Source organism: Sminthopsis crassicaudata, chromosome 1 (genome assembly GCF_048593235.1).
Source record: "Sminthopsis crassicaudata isolate SCR6 chromosome 1, ASM4859323v1, whole genome shotgun sequence".
NCBI lineage: Eukaryota > Metazoa > Chordata > Mammalia > Dasyuromorphia > Dasyuridae > Sminthopsis > Sminthopsis crassicaudata.
This window is the reverse complement of record NC_133617.1, coordinates 57,215,816-57,243,458: the sequence shown is the minus strand read 5'-3', so window position 1 is coordinate 57,243,458 and position 27,643 is coordinate 57,215,816. Positions and strand designations below refer to the sequence as shown.

The following is a 27,643-nucleotide window of genomic DNA, read 5'->3' as shown; positions in this document are numbered from 1 at the left end:
GTAATCTAAAGGGACTTGGATCACTATTGCAAAAACACAAATGTGAATAAAGTGGCCCAAAACCTCAGTATTGCTTTGGGACCAAGAGAAGTACTATTCTTGTCAGGGATAACTACTCCCTGAGGACTTAAGGATATTCAAACAACATTAAATGAACCAAATTCTTTACTGGGCTGATCCAACTGCAAGATGTTGAGCATGAAGTCAAAATGAATGCTTTATGTACCAATGACTGATTGTTGTCCTTTGTTTTCAAAGAAGACCAAAATGATATCACTCTGTTAAAATCAAGTTAAAGTATGTTCTACTGTGGCTGATTAGACCAATACGAGCTCAGAATGCTCTGTCACATGAACCAATAAAACACTGTCAAAGACCTAAGTCCAAATTGAAGAACTGATTGACTAAAACTAAAGATTAAATGAGATAATATATGTAAAGCATTATGTAAACATTAAAGCTCTCTATAAATATTAATTATTATAATCCAGAATTCTTTATGACAGTATTAGGCCAAATACATGGGCCTATAAAATTAGACAGTTGGACTAAGTTATCTCTAAGTTCTATGATCCTAAGACTTCTGACAATAACAGCTGACATTTCCAAAGTTTTTTACAAGTGTTTTCTGTATATACTATTTCAACCTCACAATAGTCTTGTGAAATAAATAGGAAACACAAATATTATTAGCACCTTCATACTCTTTCAAACATATTAACTCCAAGGCTTTTTTTTTTTGTTATATTAAATTACTTATAAATTATGCCATGGAAAAGTAGTGGTAGTTATTATGCTAAAAGTTTTAGGGGAAAACTTAATTTTCTCTCAGACAGCAGAGTTCCCAGTGTGGAAGAAAAAAAAAAAATCCAAAGGAAAATGAAAAGGCTTTTTTCTGAATTGTCAGTCAAGAAGAAACTATTCACCTAGAGGAAAATGGCAAGGATCTACTCAATCCCCCTGGTAAGCAGAGGATCTTTGGAAGGACTGCAGCTTACAATGAAGCTTAATACAACTTTACTAACAACTTCTATACCCAATGACTTTAGTTGTTCTCATGGAGGCAAGAAGAGGAAAAGTCTAATTCTTCTTCCATGTGACATTCGGATATTTAAAAACAGTAATTCCACCTCATTAAGATGGTCAAAAGACAAATATAATGAAAAGCACATTAAACTTGGGACAACAAATACTGAAATTTGAGAGTGGTGGCCCTGTCACTTATTTTGTACGATAATCAAATCACTTCAATTTCCCCATCTATAAAATGGGGGTTAATAACACATGTACTTCCTAATTTATAAACTGATGTGCTGCAGAAATATTGAGTTATCATTCAGAAAGATTATGAGCCACCAAATCCTTTTCAGAAAATGATCTTTCTTAAAGGGATAACATTCAATTGGATATATACTTGGTGAAGTAGAAAGAACTAGAGCAGGGACTGAAGTTCAAGTGCTGATACTGTACCTTTACACTATTTCTTCCCCAATCCTAGAAGTCCTCTAAAAGTAGAATACCTCTACTTCAGTCCCTCTCCTCCTTTAAGACAAAGCTCAGTCATCTTCTGTGTGAAGCATTGGCTGAATTCTCCCAACTAATGCCTGCCTTCTTAAACAATCATGACTTTCACTAATTTTTCCCCATATCTGCATCAATTTACTTTATATTTATGCTGTGTATATTCTTATATACCAGTTCTGGAATCAGGAGGCCCCGAGTTCAAATCTAGTCTCAGGATTCCTAGGAAGGAACACTTCTGAGCTGTGTGACACATGGCAAGTTACTTAACCCCAACTGTCTTGCGCCCCCCCACCCCCACAAAAAAAAGGGCAAATAAGGACTTTGTCATTCTTTATATTTGTATCCTCAGCACCTGGAACAAATGGTGCCAAAAAAACAAACAAAACAAACAGCATGAGACAGTAGTACTGGAAAAATTCTTGTTGATATATACAAGGTATCATTTTTTAAATTCTTGTTGCCAGGTGTGGTGACACATAACTGTAATCCTTGCTCCTAGGGGACAAGGCTAGTAGATGGCTTGAGTCTGAGAGTTCTAAGCCTCAGTAAGGCTAAAACCAACCAGGTACCTGTTTGCATTAAGTCCCTTACCACTAAGATAAGTCTTAAGGAGTGAAGGGCCACCAGGCTGCCTAAGGAGGGACCAGCCCAGGTGGGAAATACAGAAATGCAGGTTAAGGCTTCTGTACCAAACAGTGGTAGGACTGAACCTCTGAGTAGCTGCTATATTTCCAGCCTAAGAAGGGTGAGATAGGAAAGGGGGAGGGGGGAGGGAGAGAAGGAAAGAGAAGAGGCAAAGAGAGCCTTCAATACAACCCTGCTTTTCCTTTGACACTGTGACCACCCTGGCACAGACCCTCATCACCTGCCATTTACAACAGGTTACTGGTGAGTCTGCCTACAAGTTTATTCACACTCCAATCCATCCTCCATTCAATTATCAACCTGACCTTCTTAAAGTGCAGTTCTGGCCATGTCACTCCCCCACTCAATAAATTCCAGTGCGCTCTCTTACCACCTCCACCACCCCCACCACCTCCAATATCAAATATAAAAGCCTTTGTCTGGTATTTCAGTCAGTCTTACTGCATGTACTCTGCAATCCAGTGCCAATGGCCTCCTTTCTTTCCCCCAACAAATGATACTATGTTTCTCAAGTGTGGCTTTCCTCTATCTCTAGAATGCTCTCTCTCCTTATCTCCACTTTCTGGCTTACTTCAAGTCCTAGCTAAAATATACTTCTTGCAATCAGCCTTTCCTTATCCTCCTTAATACTAGTATCTTCTCTCTGTTGATTGTCTCCAATTTATTCTATCTACGACTATATATAGTAATCTGTATGTTGTCTCCCACATTAAAATTATATAAGTTCCTTGAAAACACTACCAAACACGTTGTAGGAGCTTAATTAATGCTTGCTATGCTTTATAAATGTTGACTATATACATGACTATGGGCAAATCACCTCTCTTTAGGCCAGCCTCTCCATATTTAAAATATTTGTTTGAATTAGATTATAACCAAATTCAATTCTAGTTCTTAAAAAAAATTCTAATATGTTTTTCTGGGGGGGAAACCTCAGTTGCCATTGTGGTAACCTGGTTCAGCTTACCTTGACTGAGCTGTTCTCAAACATCTCTACTGTCATTTCATCATCGTCTTCCTCCTCCTCTTCTTCCTCAGACTCTATCACCATGCCTGGGAAGCTTTCAGCATCACAAAACTGGAGGAAGATGGGAGCTCGGCTGGAGTTGTGTTGAATTTCTACTCGGAGGATACCATCTCTGGGCCACTTGTCTCGCACATGTTCCAAACAATTAATAGGGGTGCGAGAGAAGGCAATGTGGATATAGGCCAGGATGAAAAGCACAAAGAGTGCCTATAAACATCAGAAAACAAGAAGAAAACCAAAGTCAATAATCATATTTATTTCAATCCAGTCCAACAATCATGTATTAAGTGGTATGACATATAGGGCACTGTTTTAGTGTTGAAGGCACTATAAAACTAAATAAGTATGACCTTGACTCCCTGGAAAATACCTTAGTCCAATCAAAAAAAAGGGAGAGAGAGATGAAATTAACATATGCTTAGTCTCATAGAATAAGGTTGCAGGAGGCAGATATAGGCTTGAAGCTAACTAAAAGTAGAACTGGCCACACTGGGACTTAATGAATTCTCCATCCATTAGAGGACCTCAAACAAAGGAGAGATAATCACTTGTTGAAGAAAAGATCACTGTACAGGCTAGACTAGATGACTTCCTAAAGCTGATGTGCCATAAGTAAAATACGGCTGACATCCCGAAGGACTCCTTTTCATAGTCTAGTAGGATTAAGATTTAAAATTAAGTGCATAAGATCCAAGGAAAGTAGGATTATTTCCTACTAAGCAATCATGCAAAGTTCCTGGAAGAGGTGCCATCTGAATTTCTCTTACATTGAACAGGCAGAGATGGAGGTAGGGTTGAGGAGCAAGCATATTTCAATAGAATAGAAAAGCATGAGCAAATTCAAGGATGGGAAAGAACACTTGTTGTCCAGGGAACAGTGAATGAACCGTGTCAATAGGATCAGTTTAATGAAAGAAGAATGTGAGATGAGACTGAATAGCCATGCTGGCACTAGATTATGAAGGGGTTCAATTCTTATTTTATTCAGTAGACTAAAGAGAGCCACTGAAGTATTTTGAATAGACAAGGGTCATGATTAGAAGTATTTACAAATTAAATCAGTCTTGAGGTACAAGTATTATATAATTAGCAACATGTCTAAACTTGGCACTTCAAAATAAAACACTATAACACAATAAAGGAATTTAGTTTTTAAAAGGCAAAAAAAGTATGAGAATCAGGTCATAAACATAGAAAGGAAACAATATAGAGTACTGTTGGTTTATCTGACTTGGAAAGAGGATCTGAGTGACTTCACTAACATCCCAAATATCCTTACGTTTAAAAAAAAAAAAAAAAAAAGTAAGTTACCTCAAAGGGATATCTATTGTGAGAAAAGCTTAATAGAAATGAAAAATACTGCTGACACATAAAATATTATCCAGAATTGTTGTGAATAATCACAGTTTGGCCTTACCTCAAATCTAAACTTGTGTTGGGTTAGAGAACAAAAGTAGAAGTAAAAGGGGTTGGGAATTAAGGGAAAGAAGAAAAGGAGACTTCAACAAGACACAATTCAGCTCGACTCTGGAAATAATGTCCCAACAATCCTAGATGTACAAAAGTCAAAAAGGCAGTTTCAGTAGACAGTGAGAATGAAGGTCTGTAAAGATAATGCCAGAAGTTATACACACTTCACTGGGTTATTGTGCTTCAAAAGATATGTAAACAATTTTGCAAACTTCAAGGTACTAAAGATACCTTATTATAAAGGTTAGTTATGATAAAAGTAGGAGGTTGATGATCACTTTCTGGGGAAGTTACACACTGAATCCATGATCAGGATAGAGGTTAAGCCAACTTTTGAAGTCCATTTCAACTTAAAGTCTATGATTTAAAAAAAAAAAAAATTTTTTTCAAGAGAGTCATCTAAGAGTCAAAAACCAAAGCTGTTGTTTATTCCTATTTCAACAACCACAGCTACTGGGGATGAACTACTTCTACAAGCTTATAGCTTCAAGACTGAACAAAAAGAAATTGCCTCATTGCTCTCTTATACTAGAGAACAAAGATTTTATAATGCAGCTTTGACTTCCATGATAGCAATGTCTGATGACTTTGAAATGATGAATTTGCTTACAGTTATAAGCATGATGAGGCTTTATCCAGTTCTCATGGAATGGATGGCATTAAGATCCTTGTAGAATTTCAGGATGAATCCATTCCCTTTATCAAAATACCACAAATACAGGCCAATAAAAAGCAAAAGGGCAAGAGCTTTACCCCTAGGAAAGAACATATGCTTTGTGCATATTTTCTCTAATCATAAAGATCTCTAGAATGGAAAGGAGTTCTTCTGAACAACCAAGCTATAACTAACATAATTCTTTGCTAGCAAATGTGTTTCTAATAAACTCTGTGCTGACTTGAGAAGACTTCTTGTGAAGTACATAGGGCCAGTATTGTCAGCTATATTTTATAGAAGAGGAAACTGAAGTTCAGAGAAAAAAGTGACTGTTTCAAAAAGAAAATGGCTAAGCAAGGAGTCAAAACAGTAATCTTTGTAGTAAATGCACACCATCTCAATCAACAGGTATTTATTGAATGCCTACTAAGTGTTCATTACTGTGCTGCTTGCTGTAACTCTAAGTGTCTGGGGAGAAAAAAGTAAAGGACCATGTGCTTGTTGGGACTAACAGAAGACACATGTCGCATGAGTTCTAGTCCCAGCTCTGCTACTGTCTTGGGAAAGTTAATTCCTTTTGCTGAGCCTCAGTTCTGTCATCTATAAATCCTAATACTGACAGCACCGATGCCTCACGTGATTGTTCTGTAAATCAAAGGATAATAGGTTTAATATGAGGAGCTATGGTACTAAAAAATACTGGCTCTCAAAAAGCTACCCAGATTGTATGAAACTTATATTTCTAATAACCTTGGCAGGTCACAAATTTTCAGAAAGTTGCACTTGCAATGGCATGTACTTACACAGATTCCCAACTCTCCCACATCAAGAGATAGCTGAGATTCCTCAGAGCAAATAATACTGAGCTACCACGAGCAGAAGAAAATTGAGAAGCACTGCAACAAAGTGTTACATGAATGCCAGCTATTATTAGTATCATTGCATGAAGAAGCTAATACTCTTAAATTGTAACTGAATTCTTCAAAGCTAACACTGTATGAGGCTTCACACCATACAGATTTGATTAACTTGCCCTGGTACTGTGTGACAATGGTGCAGTCACAATCTCTGAGCCTCAGTTTTACCTTCCCTACTTAGAAATTATGCCCAAATCCCACATGCAGAAGATAACCTCTCCTTTCCTTCTCTAATACCATCCTTTACTACCTACCAACTGCCCTTTCCCCCATACCAGTCATTGTATTCATGTGTCAATCCCTTACATTCCTTGATTTGTGTGTATTCACACACACATACATATATATACATAGACACACATACAACTTGTACAATAATGTTTGCACACTGGCTTTCCCATTAGATTTTGAGCTCCTTGAAGGCTTTGTTTTTGCCTTTGTATTGCTAGTAGTGCCTGGCACAAAGCAGATGCTTAAAAAATGCTTGCTGGTTTAACTTAATCTTCTCTACAACATTCATGGCAAGTGGTCAACCAACCTTAATCAAAGATTTCCAATAAAAGCTATTCCTTTTTTTTTTTTTTTTGTGCTGAGCCAATTGGATTTAAGTGATTTGTCCAGGGTTATACACAGCTAGGAATGTTAAGTGTCTGAGGCCAGATTTGAACTCAGATTTCAGGGCTGGCTCTCTATCCACTGCACCACCTAGGTACCATGAGCTATTCCATTTTTAAAAAGCTCTAATTGAACACCATATACCAAGATAAGATCAAAATGGGTCCATGATTTAGGCATAAAGAGGGAGATAATAAATGGATTAGAGGAACAGAGGATAATCTACCTCTCAGACTTGTGGAGGAGGAAGGAATTTATGCCCAGAGGAGAACTAGAGATCATTATTGATCACAAAATAGAAGATTTTGATTACATCAAACTAAAAAGTTTCTGTACAAATAATACTAATGCAAACAAGATTAGAAGGGAAGTAACAAATTGGGAAAATATTTTTAAAAACAAAGGTTCTGACAAAGGTCTCATTTCCAAAATATATAGAGAACTGACGCTAATTTATAACAAATCAAACCATTCTCCAATTGATAAATGGTCAAAGGATATGAACAGACAATTCTCAGAGGAAGAAATTGAAACTATATCCACTCACATGAAAGAGTGTTCCAAATCACTATTGATCAGAGAAATGCAAATTAAGACAACTCTGAGATACCACTACACACCTGTCAGATTGGCTAAGATGACAGGAACAAATAATGATGAATGTTGGAGGGGATGTGGGGAAACTGGGACACTAATACATTGCTGGTGGAGTTGCGAAAGAATCCAGCCATTCTGGAGAGCAATCTGGAATTATGCCCAAAAAGTTATCAAACTGTCCATACCCTTTGACCCAGCAGCGCTACTACTGGGCTTATATCCCAAAGAAATACTAAAGAGCGGAAAGAGACATATATGTGCCAAAATGTTTGTGGCAGCTCTTTTTGTAGTAGCTAGAAACTGGAAGATGAATGGATGTCCATCAGTTGGAGAATGGTTGGGTAAATTATGGTATATGAAGGTTATGGAATATTATTGCTCTGTAAGAAATGACCAGCAGGAGGAATACAGAGAGGCTTGGAGAGACTTAAATCAACTGATGCTGAGTGAAATGAGCAGAACCAGAAGATCACTGTACACTTCAACAACAATACTGTATGAGGATGTATTCTGATGGAAGTGGAAATCTTCAACATAAAGAAAAACCAACTCACTTCCAGTTGATCAATGATGGACAGAGGTAGCTACACCCAGAGAAGAAACACTGGGAAGTGAATGTAAATTGTTAACACTAATATCTGTCTGCCCAGGTTACTTATACCTTCGGAATCTAATGTTTATTGTGCAACAAGAAAATGATATTCACACACATGTATTGTATCTAGACTATATTGTAACACATGTAAAATGTATGGGATTGCCTGTCATCGGGGGGAGGGAATAGAGGGAGGGGGGGATAATTTGGAAAAATGAATACAAGGGATAATATTATAAAATATATATATATAAAAAAAAAAAAGAAAATTTTAGAACTGCACTAAAAAAAAAAAAAAGAAAAGAAAGAAAAGCTCTAATTGCATTTAGTGTTTCTTACATCAATCCTAAATCTATTTCTTTGAAACTTCTCCCCACTGCTCCTAATTTTGTTCTCTGGGCCCAAGCAAAACAAGACTAGTCCCCCTTTCAATTGGAGGAACAAGTGGAAGTTTAAAGTTAAAATGCTTAAAGAGAAAATGATAAAGTTTTCAATTTTCTCTGAGGCAAAATGACAAGAGTAGAAAGAGTGCTGAGTCTGAAACTGTGTGACTAGGCTCCTTCCTCCCCTAAAATGACTAAAACTGGATTAGACAATTTCTAAGGTCCCTTTCAGCTCCAAATCAACCACAAAAATAACCACAGATAATTAAGTTTTTATTATGCACCAGGCACTATGCTAAGCAATAGGGATAACCATGAAAGGTAAAACCAGGCTCTATTCTCTAAGGGCTCACATACTAATGGGACAAACAACAACCCTTATTCCAGGTAGTCTATGATACATTGGAGGAAAGCAAAACAATAACTGGGAAAAGAATTTATAGAATTTAAGGTTTGAGCTGAGTCTTGAAGGAAGTAAAGGAAGGCAAGAGGTGGAGATGAAGGAGAATACTGCAATTAAGGAAGACAGCTAGTGAAAGGACAAAGAATGGGAAGATAGAGTGATATATTTGAGGGACAGCAAGAAAACCACTATTATTGGATCAGAGCATGTAGAAGGCAATATAGTGAAAGAAAACAAGAAAGGCAAGAAGGGGCAAATTAGGGAAGAACTTTCAATGTCAGAGGATTTTATGCATGATACAGAGTTAATAGGGATCAAGTAAAATTTATTGAATAGGGTACTAATATAGTCGGACATGCATATTGGGAAGATGATTTTGGCAAGTGAGTATAGGATGGAATGGAATAGGGAGACTTGAGATGGGAAGACCAAGCTGCTTGCTATTGTAATATTCCAGGCATGAGTTGATGAAAACCAGAATTATGGCTATATCCTTTCACCCCCCTAATAACAGTCCTCTTTTAGATGCCCTTTAGCTTGTTAATGTCTGGCCCAAAGCATGTCCCCTCACAAAAACAAAAACAAAACCCATAACATTCTAGATGTGTTCTGATCATTGCAGACTATTGCAGGAGTATCAATTCCCTTGTTCTGGACACCATGCCTCTCTTGATGCAGTGGTAAATAGCATTAAATTTTTTTGGTTGTAAAGTTATTCATTTAGCTCATTTTAATACAGTGACTCATCAAAACTCACAGGTCTCTTTTCATGATCCAAAGTAAGAAAGTATGAAGTGGCAAAACAAAGACCAGAACATGGATTTCCAGCATCCCGGCTATGGTTTTCACCTCTAGATTATGTTCCAAGCATATGATACATACTATCTTTTATATTAAGAAAGGATACTTATGATTTGTCACCAATGTGTCAGTAAGAAAAAAGCCATTCATTCTGTTGTTGCTACAGTTGGCAGGGCCAAACAGATTCCTTTGCTATTAGTAGTTACCTCTTAGCAATAGATGTCATTTCAACTAAACTTACTCTTCACTCACTGGAGTAACCCATAAATTATTAATGGTCTTTGATCAATTTCTAGCTTTCTTGAATTCTCTGAAGCATTTGACACTGTTGATTATCTCATCCTTTTGGCCACTTTACTCTCTGGGTTTTTGTGACATTATTTTCTTGGTTCTCATTCTACCTGTCTGCACACTCCTTTCTTTGCTGGATCTTCACCCACATTATACCTACTACACAGACGCTTCTGTTGTTGGTCCTCTTCCTTTTTCTCTATATGCTGGGTGATCCTGTGAACTCTCATGGATTCAATTAGATGTGCATCCAACACCAGTCTACCTCTTTTCCAGTAAAACAACTAGACATTTCAAAATGGAGAACTGGTAGACATCTCTAACGGAATCTGTCTAAAATAGAACTAATCTTCCTCCTCACCCCAAGCCATACCTTCCTTCTAAATATTTCTATTTCTGTGAAGGCAGCACCATTCTTCCAGTCTCTTTGGTTTATAACCTCTCTGACCTTTCACTCTCCCACATCTTATGTATCTAAGTCTAGTCAATTCTATATCTAACCAATATGACAAACACTTGCTAAGTAACTAAAATACTCGGAACCAGGAATATAACTCCAAAAAATAAACACTACTTACTCCTTAAGAAACTTACATTTTATTAGGAGAAAAAAAATAATCCACACACAGGGTTAATCTATTGGATTTCTTGCTGCCTAGGGGAGAAAGAGAGGGGGAAAAGAGGGAGAAAAATTTGGAACACAAAGTTTTGAATGTTTTAAACTATCTTTGCTTGTATTTGGAAAAATAAGCAGCTTTTTTTTTTAAAGGTATAAATTCGCAGATAAGTAAATAAAGGTAAACTGAAGGAGGACTAGCCATAACAACTAGGAACTCAGGGAAGGTTTCATACCTTTTGAAATCTGAAGGAAAATGGGGATTCTGAGAAGTACATTCCAGGTAGGAAGGAAAGCTTGTACAAATGCACAGAAACAGGAGATCAAATGATGAATTTGAGTAATATCAATGCTGTATGATCTACATAAAAAGGAATAGTATGGAATAAGACTGTAAAGGGAAATTAGAATCAACTTGTTAAGGGCCTCAAATGAAAAGCTAAGTGTATGTTAAAATGTAACCAATTATGGACACTTCTGTAGATTTGAGAAAGCACTAAAAACACATGGCAGCAGAATCAAGTCTCTTGGCTCTACAACTACCTGATATCTCAGATTTGTGATGTCATTTAGACTTTACCCTCGACTTCAAGCAGTAAAGAATTTAAGGTCTATCCTTCTCTTGCTCTTCTAGCTGTCAGGTAAGAAAATGTTAATCTTTGAGTTGGTTCAGCTTTGCTTTCCCAAGAACAGGTTCTGCTTACTCACTAGAGGGAAAAACCCATACAAGGCTACAGTTTGAGTGTTAGATTCTTTAACTATTCTCAGTAGAAGGGACATCTGACATACCATTAATGAGCACCTCATACTTCCCTGACAATGGTTACATGAAACTTTTCTACAACAGAACAGAAGCAGGGATATTTATCTTTGGTGTAATCAAGAGACCTTAACAGGTTTTTAGCATTTCTATCATTTGTTCTAACTTTCTCTGCCATCCTTTAATGCAGTGGTTGTTTCTTATGCTCAAACTCTATCTTCCCAAGAGACAGGTTAGAGACCACACTTTAACAATAAGTCTCTGGAGGAGACCGTAAAGATCACCAAGTCCAATCCTTTTTACAAATAAGGAAACTAAATCTCAGAGTTAGTCAACAATTATTTATTGAACATATGTATCAAGCATAGTGCTAAAAAGTAGGGACACACACACAAAAAGCAAAAAACTGTTTCTGCCCTCAAGGAGCATACATTCTAAAGAGGGAAACAACATATAAATAATTAAGCACATGGAAAATATATCTACGGAGTAGATCAGGGTAATCTGTAAAGGGAAGGCATTAGTAGCTGCTGAAGCAGGTGTCCTATAGGAGATGGGATTTGAGTTGAGTTATACAAGAAGGCAGAGAAACTGGGGGTGGGGAAGAGAGGGCATAAAGGGAGAGCATTCCAGGCATAAGGGACCTATCAGCACAAAGGCTCAGAGAAGGAAATGTTACATCATATTTGAGAAACTGCAAACAAGTCAGTGTAGCAACCCAGTGGCTATAAAGAAGAAAAAAAGTAAGAAAGTTGTAAGGATAAGAAGGAGACAAGTGACATGCTGAAGGTCACAAAGTGAGTTAGAACTAGAACTAGTAAAAAATAAGAGAGGAGGCAAAAGAGTGAGACAGCAAAGTCTTCCCTGCTTCAACATCTTTAGGAATTTCACAGCACCACAGGAGGCACACAATGAGTGCTGAACAAATATATGAACTGAATGTAAAGGATACAAAAGCTGGAAAGGGTCAAGAACATTGCAAGAGAAGAATTAGGGACTAAAACGTGAAGAAATAAAGGAGTGCAGTAAAGGGAGAAAATTAAGGAACTAGCAGTGTTTTGAATAACAACTCACACTTCTGGATTTCCAAGTACTTTCCTTGAAAGTACTTAATCTTGAAGTACCCCAGACTACCAACTTTTCTATCTAAATGGAAACTATTATTATATCTAATTTAACTTTCACATTTCTGCTGGGAAGGTGGGGCAGGTATCACTTCCAATACAGGGGAAATGAAGCTCAGTAATGGTCAGGTCCAAATTCTGTCACTAATTATTTGATTTGGGCCAATTTTTTAAGCTTCAATTTTGTTAATTGTAAAATGAAGGTACTGAACCTTAAGACTTCTAACCATGTCTCTTCCAACTCCTACCATGCTTATCCCTTTGCCTTTGGCCCTCTATTCTACCTCTGATATTCTATGATTGTTAGGTTGCTTCCTTCCTCCTGTTCTGGGTTTTGAAACAGAATTATCTGCTAATGTTTGGGCCACATTAAAGAGAGCATCAAAGCCTCTGGGATCATTAAGATAAATAGGACAGATACCAGAGGCCACAGAGAAATCTAAAAGAAAGCATTGTAGAGTATTGCACATCTCCCCAGAGATGGCTAGAGAGTCTCAGACAAACATACTGCTGAGGCAATGTTTTTAGGAAGGGCAAGGATATTAGCAAAAACAAACATAACCTCTACCTCCACCACAAATCATCTCCTTTCCAGAGAGAAGAGTTTACCCTTAGTTACAACAGTCCTTTACTGGATCATAAATATGAATCTAGAAGAGCCATTAAATCTAATCCAATCTCTTCTTTTACAGATGAGAAAACTAAGACTCAAAGAAGTTGAAGACCTGATCCAAAGTCACATAGCCAAGTTCTTTCCACCAGGCCGGCTATAATCATGTCCTAAGGCTAAATATGGATTGTTCTATGCAGTGAGAAAGCCTTAAGATTTAGTTAGTGATTGACAAAAATAAAAATAAATTCCAGGCAACTAGATGATACAGATCCTGGAGTAAGGATGACCTGAGTTCAAATCTAGCCTTAGACACTTAACACATATTAGCTTTGTGATCCTGGACAAGCCCTCACAAAATAAATAAATAAAAACAAAAACAATAAATAAATAAATAAAATAAGAGTTAGTTATTCAGAAGCAGAACCAAAGATGGAGAAGAAAAGGCAAGGTTTTGTCTGACATCTTTCCTCCAAACAATTTTAAATAATGCTATAAAACAAATGATGGAATGGCAGAATTCACAAAAGGATGGGGTGAAATAATTTTCCAGTCCAAAACAACTTAGAAAGTTGGCAAGAAAGATTTGTTGTACCAAGTGGAGCTCGGTTTGTACAGGCCCAGCAAACCAGCAGCAGGACTTGGAGGCAACTGAATAAAGGGACAACAGTGGCAGTTTCTGGATCTTTTTGTCTACAGATGGTAATAGGGAGAAAAAACAGATCAGAAAGAGATTGCAGAAATCCTTTTGTTGGCATCAGGAACAGGACTTTTTTGGGTGCCTATATTTGGATCTGGGTCATAGTCCTAGTTCTCAGGCCCAGGGCAAAGAGCAGGAACATCACTAAACACCAGAACTTGCAGCCACAGGGAGCTGGGATCTTGATTACAAGGCAGAAAAGAGTGCTTGTCACCACTCACAGTTCAGAGTATAACTCAGGAAAAGCAGTTAACACATCTCTTCATAGGTCATACCGCTTTAGAAGAACAAAAAAGTTGCAGGTCCCCAGACTTATCTCTGAAAACAGCTGAACAAAAAACCTGAAGCTTGGGACAGTGTTCCCTCTATTCCAGAAGCAGAGCCCCACTTCAGTACCGAGTAAAAGTCAAGAAATAGGCTGAAAAAAGGATCAAACAGCAGAAGGAGATCTTGACTATCGAATGTTACTATAATAACAGGGAAGATCAAAGCCCAAACTCTAAAGGCAACAAAGTTCAAACTGCTACATCAAAGGCCTCCAAGAAAAATATGAATTGGTCTCGGGCCAAGAAAGAACTCAAAAAAGATTTTAAAAATCAAGAGAGGTAGAAGTTGGGGAGAGAAGCCATTAATTTTTTTTTTTAATGAATAATGAAAAGAGAGTCAATAGCTTGATAAAGGAGGCACCAAAAAATGAAAATAACACCTTAAGAAAACATAATAGGCCAAATGGTAAAAGAGGCTCAAAAATTTAATGAAGAGAAGAACACCTTAAAAAGCAAAACTGGCCAAATGGAAAAAGAGATACAAAAATTAATTGAAGGAAACAAATTTTCTTAAAAATATGATTGACCAAAAGTAAAAGGAAATACAAAAGCTCAATGAAGAAAATAATGCCTTACAAATTAGAATTGGACAAATGGAAGCTAATGATTTTATGAGATAACAAGAAACAATAAACTAAAATCAGAAGAAAATGTGAAATATCCCAATGGAAAAACAACTGGCATGAAACATAGTTCCAGAATTTTAAGAATTTAAGTATTGTTGGATTACTTGAAAGCCATGATCAAAAGAGAGCCTATTCATCATCTTTCACAAAATTATCAAGAAAAACTGCCCTAGTATTCTAGAACCAGAGTAAATTAGAAATTGAAAGTATCCACCAACCACTTCCTAAAAGGGATCCTAAAATAAAAACTCCCAAGAATATTATTATAGCCAAATTCCAGAGCTCTCAGGTCAAGAAAATGTAAACAGCCAAAAAGAATCAATTCAAATATTGTGGAGCCATAGTCGGGATCATATAAGACCCAGCAGTTTCTATATTAAAAGACCAGAGGGCTTAGATACAATATTCTCAAGAGCAAAAGAACTACAATTACAATCAAAAGAAACGTACCCAGCAAAACTGAGTACAATTGTGGGGGAGGGAGAGAGAATTGAAATTTAATGAAATAGAAGAAATCCAAGCATTTCTGATGCAAAGAGCAGAGCTGAATAGAAAATTTAATTTTCAAATACAAGATGCAAGAAAAACATAAAAAGGTAAACAGAAAAGAGAAATCATAGGGGATTCAATAAGATTAAACATTTCTACATAAAGAAGATACTTATGTTTGGAGAGACTTACATGAACTGATGCTGAGTGAAATGAACAGAACCAGAAGATTGCTGTACACTTCAACAACAATGCTGTATGAAGATGTATTCTGATGGAAGTGAATATCTTCAACATAAAGAAGATCCAACTCACTTCCAGTTGATCAATGATGGACAGAAACAACTACACCCAGAGAAGGAACACTAACAATGTAAATTGTTAGCACTACTGTCTATCTACCCAGGTTACTTATACCTTTGGAATCTAATACTTAACGTGCAACAAGAAAATTGGATTTACACACATATATTGTATCTAGGTTATACTGTAACACATGTAAAATGTATGGGATTGCCTGTCATTTAGGGGAGGGAGGGGAAAATTTGGAAAAATGAATACAAGGGATAATGTTATAAAAAAAAATTACTCATGCATATATACTGTCAAAAAATTTTATAATTATAAAATTTTAAAAAAAGAACAAAAGATACTTATAACTCAAAAAAACTTTCTTACTATGGCAGTTAGAAATATATATATATAGACAGAGGACACAGGTATGAATCAATATGAAGAGATATTTATCTAAAAAAGTAAAGGGGTAAGAAAGAGGAATGCACTGGGAGAAGGCAAAAGGAGAGATAGAATGGGGTTAAATTATCTGACATAAAGGAGCTTTTACTGGGGAGGAGAAGATTGGGGGGAGGGGTGGCACTTGATCCTTATTCTCATTAGAATCGGCTCAAAGAGGGAATAAATAACATCCATACTCAGTGGGGTATAGAAATTTGTCATACCATACAGGAAAATAAGAAGAGAAAGTGATAAAGTGATTTCTAAAAAGGGGGGGGAGGAGAAGGAAGAATGGAAAAGGTAAAAGTCAGAATAGATAGGTTGAAAGGAAAGTAAGATAAACTGGGATGGGGATAATAGGACAGAAGGAAATACAGAAATAGTAATCATAACTGAAAAAAATTATAGCAAGTTTCTCTAATAAAGAGATCATTTCTCAAATGTATAGGAAACTCAAATAAGAGCTAAATGATTAAACGAAATGAACAGAAATTTTCAGATGAAGTAATCAAAACTATCTGTGGTCATATAAAAATGCTCTAAATTGCTATTGATTAGGGAAATGCAAATTAATATAACTTGAATTGTCACCCCCACATTCATCAGATTGGCTAATATAACAGAAAAGGAAAATGACAAATGTTGGATGGGATGTGGGGAAACTGAGATGCTAATGCATTGTTAGTGAAATTGTATACTGATTCAATCATTCTGTACAATAATTTAGAATTATGCCCAAAGAGCATAAAACCATGTATACCTGTTGACCAAACAGTACCACTACTCCCAAAGAGATTAAAAACAAAAAGGAAAAGGACCACTATGTACAAAAATAACTACAGCAGTTCTTTTGCTGATGGCAAAGAACTGGAAACTGAGGGGACACAACTTATTGTATCTGATTATGAGGGAATAATATTGTGTTATAAGAAATGACCAGAGGATGTTCTCAGGAAAACCTTGAAACACTTACATGAACTGATACAAAGAAAATGAGCAGAACCAGAGAGAACATTGTATATATTATCAGTAATATTATGATGTTCAATTGTGAATGATTGGTATTCTCAGCAATACAATGATCCAAGAAATGAAAAATGTTATTAATGTCCAGTGAAGACCTGATGAGGTCTGAATGCAGAGTGAAGCATATATATTTTCCTTGATTTTCGGGGGGGGGGGGGTCTATTTTCTTTCACAACATGACTCACATGGAAATATTTTGCTTGACTATATCCTATGTAAAATTGTTTTCCTCTCGATGAGGGGTGGAGGGAAGGGAGAAAGAATTTAAAACTCAAAAAACCATTTTTAAAACTAATATTAAAAGGGTTTTTACACGTAACTGGGGGGAAATAAAATATTAAATTAAGTGTTTTTAAAGATCTAGTTATTGAAAAAAAAAAATCTAGTCTATGACTTAAAAACAAACCAAAGATTTTAAATGAAACCTAACCACAAGCTCAGCTCTACTATCAATTCTTACAGACCCTGAATAGATATAACCAGGAAGCCAGAAAGGACCAATTCATGTGTAAGAGGTTGCAATTATAAAAAAAAAAAAAACTGTTTAGTCAGCTCAGAGAGAAAAGATTCTTAATACCATATCAACAAATAGCCCCACAGGGACAGTCACCACCACAGCAGAGAGGTGACTAACTCGACTCAGTTAGTAACCTCTACTCTGAGACTCTCCTATAGGCTCAGAAGTAAAATGATTTCAAAGAGAAAACTTGGTGCAGAATTAAAAGAGTGAAAAGGGGAGGAAAGAGCAAGCCAACAAGGGAAAAAAATTAAAACACTGTTCATTGGAGATAGTAAGTAGTTGCAGAAAAGTAAAACAAACTGGATAGAATTCTTGGTACAACTCAACATTAAACAGTGTGACTTAACTTTCCTAAGTTTTTACAAAGTATTAGTATGTACCTATTCAAACTTCCTCCTAATACACTAGAAGAGTTATCAATCTCAGCATCCTATAAGCATTTCAAAGGGTTTATTAACATTACCACCCCTCCCCCCCAAAGCATTTGAAGTTCTTAATCTCATCGACTCAAAGAATATTTGCATTGCCAAGATATTGGCATTTCATGGGATCATTAAGATTTTTAGCTGAAAAGGTTCTTAAATGTAAATCAACCTTTTCATATCAAAGATGAATTAACTGAGGCGCAGAGAGGGAAGATGACTTGGTCTCTGAAGTTCTTTCTAGCTCTAAATCTATGATCCTTTGACTCCTAATCCATACTCTTTTCATTCCCTCCCACATTGTAAAATCTGGATCATTTTAAACTAGAAGACTTAAGACATCTGAATTCGAGATCAGTGAAATGACAGTCAACTTTCGAAGGAATCTCTCTAGATAAGAGATAGTCTCTGGGTATGGAAATGAGGTAAACAGTCAGACATGATCAAAGTGTCAAGTTTGTTTTGTTAAATTGTACTTCTTTGTTCCAGAGGAGGAGGTACCAGGGAAGTATTACTAGGAAATGATGGGATTTTTTTTTTTTTTTTCTGTATCTCAAAGAGAGCAAAGAAAAGAAAAAAGGATTTTTTTGGACAAAAAATGTTTTTGGCCGCTCTTTTTATGGTGACAAAGAATTGGAAATTGAGGGGATTCCCAACAATTGTGGTAATGACTACACAAGTTATGATATAATATCATGATGAGATGCTACTGTGCTATAAAAAAAAAAAAAAGACAAGAGAGGTGGCTTCAGAATAAAGTGGGGAGATTTGTATGAACTGATATAAAGTGAAGTGAACAGAACCAGGAGAACCTCATACACAGTACCAGCAATATTGTAAGGATGATCCAACTGGATCATTCATCAACTGGATATGGATGGAAACATACTTTTTAAAACTTTATTTTTCTTGGGGATTTCTTTGTCTGTATTTTCTTTTGTAATGTCTAATACGAAAATGTTTTGTAGGACTTCACAATCTTTCCCTCCCTCCCTCTCCTCTTTCTCCACCCCCCCCCCCATTAGACTTGAAATCAGAGTGCCTGGCTCTGATTTCAATTCCTGGCTGTACTACTCACTAATTGTGTAACTTTAAGAATGTACCTTAATCTTTCTCTGACCTTCAGTTTCACCATTTACAAAACAGAGAACAACATTACTGGAACTACACATCTCATGGTGTGGTGATGAGGATTCAATGACATATAATCTGCATTAAAAAAAATTGCTTAACAATAATGGACTACATACCACTGACAAATGGCTATAGTCATATGGATGATCCGAGTCATGTGATACATTTAAAAAAAATTAATATCAAATGGTCATTTGTTTTCCCTTGTTTAATTCAAAGCCCTCAATTCCATGACAAGTAGGGATGAGTTAAACTCTTCATTAACTGGCCTCCAAGGAATCCAATATATACTTCTATGGATTTTACTTTGTATATACAATATACTGCATCTATGCAAATGCTTTCAGCCACTAAGGTATGTTTAACATAGCTGGTTTCTCTTCTATATAGAGGCCTCTTCACTGAGCATGAATGGCTTTGACAACCGCACCCTAGGAGTGCCTAACAGCTAGTCCTTTTCAGATGAAATACCCATGACTACTCATTGCCAAAAAGATGAATTCAATATTGCTTTTCACTATAAATAATGACACTGCTTATAATAATTTTTAGGACTAAGGAGAGAAGTCTTGTTAATTGTACAAAGAATGTTAGAACTTAGAACTTGAGTCTTAAGAGATCATTTAGTCCCATACCTTAATTTTACAAATTATAAAATCTGGAATCAGGAAAAAAAAAAAAAAAAAAGTAGTTTGACTCCATTTCCATTCTTTTAATCTGTATGAAGTTAGAAAAGAAACTTAACCTCTCTGCTTCTATTTTTTCATTTACTTTTTCTGAGGAGACTACTATATTTATAGTAAATTCAAAATTTATAGTGCTTCATTAGCACCAGAGGATCTCTAAAATTCCCCTATAGGGCCAAAGTCAATAATCTTATGATTCCATGGCCCACACAAAAAAAGTAATTTGCACTCTGTTCATTAGTAGCAGGGAAAGAACTAAAAGCCAAGTTTCCTAAGACTCTTTTCAATATACCCTTTCTCCAGTCTTGCCAATTTAGCCAGAACAGGTAGAACAGGATAGAAGTTGGTTAACGTTGTTTTCATCTAATCTGTACCTGGACAGAGAAGGAAACTGAAGCCTAAAGAGAGGAAGTGATTCACCCAAAGACACATAAGGAAGCTGGTTAGCAGAACCAGAACTAAAATCCATCTATCTCCTGATCTTACATCAAACTATGTACATTTGAACACTAAGCAGCTAAATTTTGGCTTAAAGAACGGAGAACTAAGTAACTTATTCATGAAAAGATTATATCTAAAGAAGGACCAACAACTACTTCCTCATTTGTCAAATAAGGGGAGTCAATGAGCTCTCTTTGGGCCCCTTCCAGATCTTAACAGTCTATATCCCTGGGTCTTCAATTCATCATCAATGCTAGAATTATGTCTTAGCCAAAGCTGAGTCTGTTAAGATGAGGATAATTAAAACAGACTAGATCAAGTGGTGAAATATCTTATCCTGTGCAGGGGAGGTGTTTCTCTAATAAATTTTCAGCTCATTCCTTAAATGCTCAAAGGTTTTACCTCCTGAAAAAAACCATCCTGAAAAGTTCTTCCTTTGCAACATTTCCAGAGAGCTTTTTTTCTCTACATTTTACCTATTAACATATTACAAATTGTTTAAAACCAAACTCAAATGTTACCTTCTCCAAGAATAATGACCTTTCCCAGAAACCAAATGTAACATTAAACTTTCCTTTTTGCCTCTTTAGTGTATTATGTATTATAATGTATCAAGTGCTCCACTGAGTCTTATCTAAATTTTGTATCTCCAATTACTTAAAGAAACTAAGTTCTTCATTCCTTAACAAGAAAGGAAAATCACTCTGCTTTATACCAATACATACGCTACACACTTGTCACTATCACATCATGAACACAATGAAGAAATGACTGGTAAAACAAATCAGGTCAACTTCATTCTGTTTATCCCCTAGCCCAATTTCTTAAGATACCTCTAGAGTCTTGGTAAGTCACACAGATTCTTTTCAGTAGAGAGCAATGAATGATGCTAACTTAAATGAATTTTAAAAAAACTTTTTTCTGTCATCTGAAACCTATTGTTCTGCCAGGAAAAGTTTATGGGAACCTGCCAGAACCTAATAAATGAAATAAAAAGTCGTCCTTGTCTAATTGGAAGACCTAGGAAGGGAGTTTCAAATCAGAACATCTAGGATTGAATCCCAGCTCTGTAAGTACCTATGTAACCTTAGATAAACTATTTCAACTCTTTAGAACTCATTTTTCCTCAACTATAAAAGTAAGGTGATCAGAGTGGATGACCTTGTCTAACTTCCTTTCATCTTTAAACTATGATCACTAAATACAAGGTATCTCTAGAAGGGGCTAGCCTCACAAAAAGAAAATGAAAAATATAAAGAATGAAAAGCAAATGAGAAACAAAATCAGGTATTCAATGTGTGACTGACCATGTCAAAAACTGAATCTAGAGAAGAGGTAGGTAAAACCAGAAAGAAGGCCAAAAAGAAAGGGAGAGGAGTGAAGGAGAGGCAAGGAAAGAGACTGGGAATGTGATGGTCCCAAAAAGGGTGATCCAAGTGGATAGTATGAAAATACTTTCAGACAGGACACTATAAAAGAAGCAACAGCCTCCAAAAGAATTCTGAGAATAATGAGCGAAGACCTTACAATGTATGAGAAAAGAAGGGAAGGTTGAAGAACAATGGAAACCAAGAAGGAAAGGAGGAGGTTCAAGATTTTGATAGCAGAGGAAGTAAGGATTACAATTGTCCTGGAAAGGCATAAGAAGCCATACAATCCAATGGAAAACAAATTCAATTTGGAGTTACAGACTAGGGTTTCAAATCTAGACCCCTCTATGACTCTGGGAAAGCCACTGTCTTTTGAGATGTCAATTTTTCTGTTAAATGAGTGAAAATGAGAAGATGGGGTGACTTCTCTAAATCTGTGACTTTATGAATGGTAATGATAATAAAATAGGCAAGTAAGAGAAGTAAAGGGAAATGGGGGAGAGGGGGCATGGAAGACTTTAAGGTGATGGTGAAGACTTTAAGAGTGCAGTCCTGGAGGGGAGAGCATAGAAATAAAAACCTTTTTATGCAGGACTAAAAGGGATCTGAAAGGAGTGAATAAAAACCCTGCCAAGATGGTGAAAGCATGAGGGCAGGGACTGTGATGAAGTCAGCTCTAGTATAAAGAACAATACAGTTGAGATCAGACTTGGGTTGAACTGCTGACTCAACTGTTTAATACCTGTGCAACATTGTATAACTTAACTCTCAGGGCCATGGCTTTAAGAACTAGACAAGATCTGTCCCTATTCTAAAGTTTATAAAGGTACATATTGCCCATTCAGAAATGGGTAGACTATAGAAGTTGGGTCTAAAGGGGGCAGGGAAATAGAAATCAAAACCTTTTAGGGAATGGGGAACATTAAAAATCTTGCGATGGTGGTACAGATCTGGGGGATGGCAGCTGAAGATGGGTACCTGTGATGTAGTGAACAAAACCCAAGTTTTATAATCTGAAGGTCTGGTTTCAACTTAACTCCAAACCTCTGCTATTTACTACTTGTGTGAACTTGGTCAAGTTACTTTCCCTCTTTGGGCCTCAGTTTCCCATCTATGAAAGGAAGGAGTTGGATTAGATGATTTCTCTAAATCCTGTGAAAACCCAATTGTCTACATTAGAGGTTCTCATCCTTTGTGCCACAAACCCTTTAATAGTCTGGGAAAACTTAAGGCATCTTTCCCAGAATATTACATGTAAATGCATAAGATATATAGAATTACAAAGAAACCAACCATGTTGGTTCATATATGCATTAATTGTATGTATGTCCATATACACACACATATAAAGACACATACAGATCTATGTTGAATATGTAACTATGTATGTATCTATTTACATTCACACAAATGTGGATTTGGATTTTTTTCTTTTTTTAAGAAATTCAAAAAAGTTAGATCAAGAACTCTTCTTTATATACCATCATCTACTCTATAACATGGGGGCCTTGACATGAGATGAAGAAAAAGATGGGAAAGGCAAAAGATTAAGGATAAAGACTATGGGTGTAGGACTCCAGGAAATGGGAGGGGAGTACAGGTTGACCTGCTTGGGTGAATTATGGATTTATAGCTAGCAGAGATCTTAAAATCACCGAAAGATAAGGAAAGTGAAAAAAAAAAAAAAAAAAAAAAAAAAGACGCCAAATGGACTGGCCTCTGTCCTGTATTTGTCTGAGGCAGGAGCTGCACTCAGGAATCTTTTCACTCTTTCCTTCAAGGAAGCCATTGTTTTGGGAATGGGGCCCCAGAAGGGACCACTCTATGGTACATTTCGTGGAGATCACTACTGCTGACTCTGACACTTGTTCCTTGTGTGACCTGTAACTTCCCTTCCCTAGGCCTCAGTTCCTCCAGGATGACCTTGCAGCTCCAAATCCTATGAAAACCCAACAATCTCCATATTTCCTTCCTTCTGACCTCCCGAGTGGGTTGGAGACTAAAGACTTTTGAGGTGGAATACCAGAAGATACTTTTGGGGCAGGATCTAAAAGTAGCAAGAAATGTAATGTAAAGATCTTACAAATAAAAAAGCCCTGGAAAAGGCAGAGGAATTGAAGATCTTAGGATCAGAATTCTCAGAGGGTCAATGAAGACTTTAAATAGTGCTGAATGCTGAAGTTTTTGAATATAGGATTCCAAAAGGAAGTTTTTGAATATAGTGCAATGGAAAGACAACAGATTTGCAGTCAAGAAGCCCTGGAGTCAGACCACTCCTATAATTTCCTCATTTCAAAAATGAGGGAGGTAGTGCTAAATGACCTCTGAGGTAACACCCTAAATTTTTCCGGGGTGAGCAGAAGTTGAAAGACGAGGTCAGAACAATATTGAGTGACAGAGCAAAGATCTTAGGGGCAGGAAGAAGGGCTAGAAAACTCTTCCATCGGATCCCAGAAGACTCCCAGCACCAGGACATTGAGGAGGGCTGAGTATGTAGGGAGAAAAGAAGGAAATAAAGACCTTCCTTGGGTGATGGTAAAGACTCAGGAAGGTATCTATGAAAATCCAATGGTGTATAGATTTCCATTTGCTTTATGGCATGGGGGAGGGAGGTTGGAGAGAATTGCAGTGTTAAAGACCTTGGGCACAAAGCTTGGAAAGGGCATCTATGGTGCAGTAGGTAGAGCAATGGACTAACAGTCAAGAAATCTGGGTGTAACCCAGTTGGGCCATTTTGCTCTTTTATTATTTTGTGACCTTACCCAAACCACTTCCTTGTCCTCAAGTTCTTTTGGGGCTCTAAATTTTAGGAAAATACACTGTAATAAACCCCTTTCAAATTATCTTCATCTATTTTATATATATATATATGTATGTGTGTGTTCATATCTACATACCTCTATCTATGTTATTTTAATTTTTTCTCTTCCTCCACTAGAATGTATACTTCTAGAAGCCTGGGCCCATTATTTGCCTTTGTTTATTTCACTAGCACTTGGCACACCAGAGAGAAAAATCAGTCTCATCCCCTCCTAGTCACGTCTGGAGTTTTCTTGGCAACAGTACAAGAATGGTTTGCTATCTTCTTCTCCAGTTTATTTTTACAGGCCAAGAAATTGAGGCAGAATTATGTGACTTGTTGAGAGTCACACAGGTAATAAGAATCTTGAGGCTAGATTTGAACTCAGGAGTCCACCTAGCTACCCCTGCGTGGAAAACAATAAAATTTAAAGTGTCATCATTATTTTAAATTATTGTAAAAATATTAAAAAATAACAAAAATGCTTTATTGCCACCACTTAGGTCAGAAATGAGGGGCCTGGAGGGTTTGGGGTTAAAAACCTAGGAGACAGAAGAGACAGGATCAAAGACACACAGATAAAGATCTCCGAGGTTACTCAAAAGTATAGAAAGGGAAAACAAGTCCCAAAGAGGTTCAAGTAATAGTCTATCTTACGATGCTAGAGTCTGGATTTGAATTCAGATCCCAACTCCAAACGTATACTTTCTACTACTACACCACACAGTGGGAGTCCGGAGGGGGCAGGGCGGAGAGAATGGAAGTGGGCGGAATCACCAAGCTCAGAGACCGCAGCCGCCAAGTTTGGGCCCGTTTATCCCCCACTAGAACGTGCCCAGGCCCGGTCCCAGCACTTAGCACAGGGCCGGCTCCCAGTCAGCGTTTACACTTTTAGGAGACTCGGACGCACAGAACTTGGCTTAGCCTCCGATACAAGCCCGGAAGGGAGCAGCGCAGTGTCCCGGCACTTTAACTGAAGGGGCGGGTTCCGACTCGCGTCCCCCGCTCCCGCTCCACAACAACCCCGCCTCCTCACACTAAGGGTGCAGGCCCAGGTTTGGTTTTATTTGGGGGGGTGATGAGGCTTTTGGGGGCAACAAGTCAGGTCAGTGGGAAGTAAAGCCCTCCCAGGCAAAGTCTGCAAAGGTCGGGGGTGCTTAAAGACTTGGAGGCGGGATGCCAAAGCGGCAAAGTTAACGCAAGGGCAGGGTCTGCAGGGGATGGGGGAGTTAAAGAAGACCCTGCAAGCAGGCTGTCCTCCAGAACACTAAGGAATGGGGGGCAGGGTGGTTCAGGAGCCCCCCACCGCAGGGGGCACAAGCAGAGGGAGGGGTATAAAGACTAGGGACAGGATGTCCGGGAGGGGTGGGCTGGGGAGAAGAGGGAGGGACGGAAAAGCCCGGGGGCCCGGCGGGAGGGAGGGGGTCGCAGTGGGGGACGGGGGCGGGGCTGCGGCCTGTGGGCTCACCTTGAGTAGCACGAAGAACTCGAAGACTCGGCGGAAGGCCGGGGGGAAGAGGCGCGAGTAGGTCACGGCCATCTTGAAGAAGAGCGCGTGGAAGAGACGGTCGCGCACGTTGATGAGCGGGTTGGGGTTGGGGTTGAGGTTGGGGGTGCGCGCCCCGCGGGGGGGTCCGGCCCCCCCGCCCCCGGCCGCCGCTCCCCCAGGTCCGGGCCCGGCCCCGGCGGCCGAGTTGGCCGGGCCGCTGCCCGGGGTGCTCCCGGGGCCGGGCGGGGCCGCCGGCGGCGGCGGGTTCTCCGACATCCTGCGCTGGGCCGCCGAGGCGCTAAAAGGCCGGGGCTCGCGGGGCTGGCGGCCCAGCCGCCATGGGACGCCTCCCGGGCCGCCGCGCTCCCGCCAGGTGCTCGCCCTCGCCCCTGGCCCGCGCTCCGGCCGCCTTCGCTTCTCCTCCTCCGGCCGCGCCGCCGCCTCCTCACGGACTCCTATAGGCCACCATTCGCCGCCTCCGCCGCCGCGACCGCGGCCCTGCTGACGAGACGGCTCCGCCCGCGGGGAATCTTGGGACACTGGAGGAACGGCCCCGCCCTTCAGCCGGCCTCCTCCTCCCCTTAGCCGTCCTCCCTTTCCTGTCTCCCGGTTTCTTCTCCCATCCCGACCTCCCAGGCGGGGCCAAGCTAAAACCAATTTTGCATACTCTTTCCCATGAGCCACCGCGACACGAGCTCGACTCGAAATTTTACAAATTAAACTGTCTTTTTAAGACAACGTAAATAAAGTAAAAAAAAAATCTTACTTTACAATTTAATATTGTGTTTTTATTCTGAACATGGCTTTGATTTCGGAAGAATTTAAGAAAAAAAAGAACTAAATTCTAGTTGTTCTAAGTGTAAAATACATAGCTTATTGAGCTTTAAATAGGCTGGGTCAAGGCCCTAGGTTTGTGCTCGCTTCGGCAGCACATATACTAAAATTGGAACGATACAGAGAAGATTAGCATGGCCCCTGCGCAAGGATGACACGCAAATTCGTGAAGCGTTCCATATTTTGCTCTTGCACACTATCAATTTTAGGAAGTTATGTCTCCCCGCTCCTTTCATTGTCCCACACTCGCGGTAGGGGTAACGAGACCTTGAACCTCAGCTCCAAGATTTACTAGTTGTGTGTGAGGACGAGTTATTGAATACCTCCCCAGCCTGTTTCCGATGCACAAGGTGTTTGCCCCAAAGGGGTGTGTTAAACATTCAGTTCAAGACATTTATTGGCCGCCTACTGTGTGGGGGGCCTGAGGGATCGAGCTGGAAGAATCAATGGATGAGCATTTATTAAGCACCCACCATGCGACAGTCACTGGGACTGCTGTTATTATTGCCCCCAACCGTGACCGGGTCTGTCCATGGGATTTCCTTAGCAAAGATGCTGGACCGGTTTGCCATTTCCCGCTCCAGTTCTTCTTCCGTATGAAGGAAGGAGGCAGGCAGGTTAAGGGACTCGCCCAGGGTCCCACGGCTAGGACAGCTCTGAGGCTGGACTTGAACTTGGGCCGCACTGTCCTCTCCCTGCCTCGCGGGGCTGGGGTTCACACACAATACAAAGAACACCCGGTCTCATGGGTAGGATGGGGACACCCCCTACTTACCTGCGCAGGTGAGCGCTCTCTCTCTCACCTCTACTCCAAACTCTGGGCGGCCCCCGCGGGGGTGGAGGGTTCGGGGCGGAGCCGCCCGCCTCACTTTCCCGGCTCTGGTCCAGCGGCCTGGGACGGCCCGGGATAGCTCGCCTCCCAGCCGGCTGCGCCGCGATCAGAACTTCCTGGCTTCAGAGCCAAGAGTCCATTAAGCGGGACAGCTGGAATATAAAGTCCCGGGGAGGGGGA

General features: G+C 38.9%; 1 protein-coding gene and 1 non-coding gene across 2 annotated transcripts in view; one reads left to right on the top strand and one right to left on the bottom strand.

The window, feature by feature from the left end:
- Positions 1–26,486, bottom strand: part of TMEM259 (transmembrane protein 259) — a 55,058-nt gene extending 28,572 nt beyond the window's left edge. The window contains exons 1-2 of the mRNA XM_074305264.1: positions 25,777–26,486; positions 3,137–3,403 (exon numbers count right to left, since the gene is read on the bottom strand). Of these exons, the coding sequence (XP_074161365.1) occupies positions 3,137–3,403; positions 25,777–26,073 (564 nt within the window). The 5' untranslated portion in view covers positions 26,074–26,486. The remainder of the gene's footprint in view (positions 1–3,136; positions 3,404–25,776) is intronic.
- Positions 26,487–26,710: 224 nt separating this feature from the next.
- On the top strand, positions 26,711–26,817 carry LOC141552433 (U6 spliceosomal RNA). Its single transcript, XR_012485213.1, has one exon. It is a non-coding gene; the product is annotated as a U6 spliceosomal RNA (small nuclear RNA).
- Positions 26,818–27,643: the final 826 nt, after the last annotated feature.